This window comes from Apteryx mantelli, chromosome 1 (genome assembly GCF_036417845.1).
Source record: "Apteryx mantelli isolate bAptMan1 chromosome 1, bAptMan1.hap1, whole genome shotgun sequence".
NCBI classification, from domain to species: Eukaryota; Metazoa; Chordata; class Aves; order Apterygiformes; family Apterygidae; genus Apteryx; species Apteryx mantelli.
Window position 1 is genome coordinate 143,043,327 of NC_089978.1, and position 6,000 is coordinate 143,049,326.

The window sequence follows — 6,000 nt, forward strand, 5'->3', positions numbered from 1 at the left end:
GTAAATGCTTAAAATTATTATGTTCACTCACTGCAATACCTCAAAGCCATATTTTTTCTAATGTACCCTGTTGCCTGAAAAAAAATAGAAGCTATTTGGGGATTTTTGCCCTAAACGTTGCATTCCTAGCCTTCTTTATTTTGTCCCTGCTTCTTTAAAACAACTGACTAAAATCTCTCTTTATTAAAAGCAAAATATGTTGAAGAATATCTGTGATGTGCTCTGTAATATGAAAATTTAAGAGCTGAAATATTATGGAATGACAAATGATTTTCTTCATTGGCTTTTATCTGCCGTTGTTAGGTCTGCCATTGCTAGGCCAAGTGTTTTATGTAGACCAGAGACATATCTTTGTAAATGTATGTATAGAACACAGCATAATCAAGCCCCAATTCTGAATGGTCTCCTTTGGTGCTACTATAAACCAAAAAGTCACTTATCTGTTAGTTATGACAAATTCACCATCACTATATGGAAAGTAGTTTCTTTGCCATATCTTATCAGTTAAAGTTTGACTGTAATACTCCACTGAAATAAACTAAATTAATACTCCTTTATATACAGTATTAAGGGAATAGGAAGAAAGTACACAGTATGGGAAGGGATGTCGTGGCCTAGATCCAAATCCCTGCTTTCACAAGCAACCGCATCACACCACGACATTCATAAATGTCTCGGTTTGTCTTTAAAAAGCCTGTATCCTTCACTTCGCTGCTCCTTCTGCTCCAATGAGATTTGAAGTAACAGCTGTTCTTTCTTTCGGTGCGATTTAGTTTTCGGCAGATGAGACCCGCTATCTCTCCAGGCTGCCGCTTCTAAGACCCGTCCACCTTTCCGGTGCGTAAATGTCGCCCGACTCCCGTCCCCGGCTGCCGCGGCCGCGCTTCGCCAGTGCCCGCAAGGCGAAAGCCCGGCAGCGGCGCCGCGCCCGCGCCCCCCGCCCCGGCGGCACCGCGCCGCCCGGCCCGGCCCCGCCGCCCCGGGGGCCGCCAGGGTGCACGACGCAGCCCGGCCACCCCGAGGACCAACTCACCGTTTTCCGGGGCAAAGTCCGTGCCGGCGCAGAGCTAACCTGCTCCAACCGGGGCGGCGGCGGTGGCCCCGGGGGGTACCCGGGCGCCGGCAGTGCCAGCGGGCGGCTGAGGGACTGCCGGTGCGCGCCGCGCCACGCCACGCCACGCCTTTCTGCTCACTTTAACGTGGCAGCGGCCCTTTAAAACGTGCCGCGGACGCCTAGGGGCACGCGCGGGGGGGACGAAACCCGGGGGAAAGCCAGCCGCTCCGCTGCCCTGTCCCCGGCCGCCGGGACTGGGGCCGGGCGCCCCCACTCGCCCCGCGGGCAGCGCCGGCAGCGGGCTCGGCCGGGGCAGGCAGCGCGGGCGGCCGGCGAGGCGCCCGCCGCCACCGGCCTCCCGGCCAGGAGGGGCTACGCCGGCGCCCCGCGCCGCCGCTGCCGCCCGCCTCCGTGCCGCCGCCGGGGAGCGCGGGGCAGCCCGCACCGCGCCGCGCCGCCGCTCCCTGCACTTACCTTGCCCCGGGAGCGGAGGCACCAGCGCCAGGAGCAGGAGCAGCCGCAGCGGCCGGGCGCCGCCGAGGTTGTCCATCGGCCGCCCGCAGCTCCCCGCCGGCGGGAGCGCTCGCACCGAGCGGGGGCTTGGCTTTCCTGCAGCGTCCGGTGGGCTCCCCCCTTTTTGCTTGCTTACTTACTGCTGCTGCTGTTTCTGATGTTATCCCAGCCGCCTGAGACCGGTTGGAAAAGAGCTTGCAGGAACCCCCCACTCAGTGGGCTTTACAAAGATTTAATTCACTGCCTACCCGGGTAATTATACAGCCTGCAAGTGCTTAGCCGAACAGAGCCGCCACCACAGCTTGGAGGCAGAGACCCTGTTGCTTCTGGTACCCCTACTCTCTCCCCGCCACCCCCACACACGCTGTAAAAGTGACTCTCTTTAGCTCGGAAAACTTTGCAGATACTCAGCATGAACCCAGGGACGGCCTGACTGATTCAATGAAAGAGAAATGTAGCAAATTCTCTCGATGCCAAGAAGGAGAAAGCCACAAACAAAGGGAAAGCGGAGCAAAACAAAACAAAAGAAACCACCTAGCAGAGAAGGAAAGGTTTAACCTCTGGAGGGGAGATTTTCAAACCCCGTTCTTGATCTTTCCACGGATTTTATTCCAATCGCAACTTTTGCCAACAAAAAGGATTTTTAAAAGGAAGGATATTTTGGAATCTTTCAATGAAATTCACTGCAAGAAAATTTCCCTTCTTTCCTCCCTCTACCCTTAAAAAATCAGGATGAAAACTGCAACCCAAATGAGATGGTCAGCTCTGCTCTACCCACCCCCTCACCCCCGTTTCTTTTCTTTCTTTCTTTCTTTCTTTCTTTCTTTAACCTCCTTATCTTACTTAAACAGGAATACAAACACTGATACTGCTCAAAGGAAGATCTAGAGTTGAAAGCACCCAGTTGGCTATGTTGTTGCCAAGATCTTCAAGATAACGTGGGGGATAATATTTGCAGGCAAATGCACGTGGAAACAAATGGGGAGGGAATCACCCCCTCTATACTTTGCCCTCAGTTTTACTCAGATAAACAGTTGGAAGTTAGTTTGTATTTACTGGGTAGTTGTGCCACATGGACTCTGACTGGACTATTCATCTTGCAACTACTCTATATCTTAACTTTTGAATATCTCTCCTCAAAATGTCCAAATGGACAAAGTATTTAAGACATTAAGGGTTGAAAGTATGCATGTTCTTTCTGCATTTGGTTACCTGCTCTTTTCCTTTTTTTACACAAGAACTGAAAACTGGTCATATGGCACTACACCAAGGGTCCATCTAGCCCAGTCTCCTGTCTTCAGCAATGATCATAAGTGGTCTCCAAAGGAACAGTAAGAACAAGGAAAGCATATATAATATTTCTCCCATCTATTCTCCCAGCCTCCAGCTACTTTCAGTTGGGACATTTCCTCAGGGGGATGTGGTTTCTGTGCATTTAGTAGCCCCCAGGGAATTTCTATTTCAGGTATTTATCCAGTCTCCCCATGAGATCTTGTAAACCTTCATTATCCACAATATGGCAACAGGTTTCGTGGTTCTACCAGTGACTGTGTGAAGGGCCATTTCCTTTGGTTCCCTTTGAACCTGGCTACATCTGCCTACGTATGAGGACTCCTAATTCTACTGTAGGAAGAGACATCAAAGAACTGACCCCTATCCACACTCTTAATACCATTATCATGTTCTACCAAAGTCATCCTTTTTCCACTGCTGTTTCCTTTTCGAGATTTTTTGTTGCTTTTTTTTTGGGGGGGGGCAGGCGGGGGGTAGAGCCAGTTAGGAAAGGGGAGGAAGGGTGGAGGTTTAATTTTACTCGGGGGTCTTTTTTGCCTCCTTTCACATACACACACACATCTGTCTTTCTGCCTCATCTTTAAATGGCCTCAGTTTCAAGGATCTTGTCAGTTACAGTGGGACCTTGCAGAGTTTCACTAAAACCTCCAAGCTACAGTTTTCACATATCAGACAGCTGCAGGAGGCAACTAGCAAAGATCACACCTTGTCTACAGTTTATACCAGCTTAACTAAACTGGTGCAATCCCCTCTATAGAAACCTTGGATTCAGTTCAATAGTGGCTTATTTCACTTTACTTTAAACCCACTCCTAATTGATTAAAGGTGAATAGAAAGAAGTGCACCAGTTTGACTAAATCAGTGTAAAGTCACACATAATAGCTTGTCCACACATGAAGTTACCCTGATTAACACCATGTGTGGACATTCTTATTCCAGAGTAAGAATTCCTTGTCCCCGTTTAGTTTGCCACCACAAGCTGTTTACCAGAAATGAGGCAAATTCAAGTAACAGTTTAAGAAATATTTCTAGAAACCAACATAGCTATGGTCATCTGGAGATTAGATAATAGTTTTTTCCTTTTTATTTTTTGCATAATATTAATATGCTTTTTCAGTATAAATTGGCACTCTCCCCTACAATCAGATTTCAGTGGCCTCGAATCCATGTGATTCTAATTACTGACCCCAAGCTTTGTAGTGAGCTAAGCCATGCACTTAGGGCTCAATTCAAAGCTCATGAAAGTCAATGGAAAGTAGGGGCTTACGAGCAGGAACATTTTTTCTTACATCTGTTTGCAAAGGCCCTGTAATCCTTTGTGTAGCTTTTAAAACAAACAAATTCTTTAATGAGGGTTTTATTTTTATTTCAGAAGAATAAAAATCGTTTGCAGAAGCTCAGATTAATGAGTAATGACAGCGTAACAAATCATTGCACAAGTCATTTCCAAGGGTCTTGTTCAGAGTAGATGCACGCAAGGAGATTGACAAAGAATTTAGAATTACTCTAACAAATCCATTACCATCTATGGCAGCAGGTTCACATTTGTCATTTGACTGCTCAGTTTCATGGAAAAAGGAATTCTTGAAATGGCCTGAATAAGTCTATATAGGGACATTAACCTCTGCCGCAACCAAAGTGGCCCCATAGTCCCAGCTGTTATACCTCCCAGCTTCTCTGTTTTAATGCAGCTCCCAAATCCTGCTTTCTTTTTTTTTCCTGCCACCCATCTGTTCCAGACATTGAGCAAAACAGCAGGAAAGGAAATTGCTGTAAATTCCCTGTTTTCAGGTAGAATGTTGCAAGGACAAAAACAGATTGACCCAGAAATGAATTCTATCCACAGTTACTGAAGGGAAACTCCTTGACCCCTATGGCAAAAAAATGAAGCTATGTATTGGCTGCTGTTAAAGAAATATGTCACACTAAAGATGCATAGAAAGAACTCTTTCTTTTCCCTTCTTAATAAGAAGAATGCTCCACTCACTGCTAGGGACACACAAGAAAGCCCATGCAGATCTTACCATCTCCTACCATAAAAATAAGACCCCAAAGTCTACAGTATGCAAATCCATAGCTTTTGGAGTACAGATGATTCACCCAGCTTAGCTCCAAACCTTAGTATGAACAAACTACAATTGGCCTTCAGCTTTTTTCCTGGAGAAAACACTACTTGAATCCTTTCTACATTTTTTAAAAATGAAGAATTATAATTAAAACCTTATCTTTCCAAAAGCCAGGCAGCAACAATAGTGTCACATAATCATTTTAATATTGGAAATTTTGGACATTTTTAGTATTTAGCATTATAAATAGATTTTTAAGGTTTACAGGCACCATTCTGATTATCTAGCCTGACCTTCTGAATAATATGGGCTCTTCTGATTGAACTAGAGCATGCCTTTTACAAAAAATCCATGCTTAACTTCAGAGTTTTCAGAGATGAAGGATGCAACACAATCCTTAGTCATTATTTCAAATGGCAAATGGCATAACATGACAACGTGCTCCTTTATTTTGAGTTTAAATCAATCTGATTTATTTTTTTACAGATCTCTGGGCTTGTGTTACTGTCACTGTGTAGTCAGTGCTTTATACACCATCAGTGAACATCGAAGTACCTCAGGTTAATGTACCTCATGGACACTTCATGTGCACCTAGCATGTCTTTGTTAGGGATTACCATGCAATAAAATCTCCCCTCAGATAAATCAGTTTGTACCCCAAGCCCTGGTTCATCCTTGTTCTCAAGTCCAAAACTACAGACTGTCCACACCAAATTGATGCCAGCTTGAATCGTGCCAGGGCCAACATTAGTGAGAGAAGGTGGGGGGACTGCAATCCTGCTCTGTTCCTTAGTGTATACCAAACCGTGCCTCTGAGACCACTCAGAAAGGTTGACCTGGTCACCACCTTGGATCCTCTCTAGTTTATGATGGCAGCCTGTAGCTAATGTCAGGCAGAGAGGTTGGCTCAGGACTTTCTAGAAGAACTACAATGTGTCAGATAAAATTTATAACCATCCTAAATTTGGACTGCTGTTTATATAACCATATATATACATATATATGTAATTAATATGTATACATGTACATGTATACATGTATATTAATATATATAATAATGCAGATGCCAACAAC

At 45.5% G+C, this 6,000-nt stretch overlaps 1 protein-coding gene across 3 annotated transcripts in view; it reads right to left on the bottom strand.

The window, feature by feature from the left end:
• Nucleotides 1–1,896, bottom strand: part of FBLN1 (fibulin 1) — an 82,558-nt gene extending 80,662 nt beyond the window's left edge. Inside the window, exon 1 of one of the 3 annotated variants that reach the window (XM_067305104.1) lies at nt 1,529–1,882. In XM_067305104.1, coding sequence (XP_067161205.1) covers nt 1,529–1,604 — 76 coding nt within the window. In that variant the 5' untranslated portion in view covers nt 1,605–1,882. Of the gene's footprint in view, nt 1–1,033; nt 1,131–1,528 lie in introns of those variants that run through there. The other 2 variants (XM_067305118.1, XM_067305112.1) reach the window with 2 other exon arrangements.
• Nucleotides 1,897–6,000: the final 4,104 nt, after the last annotated feature.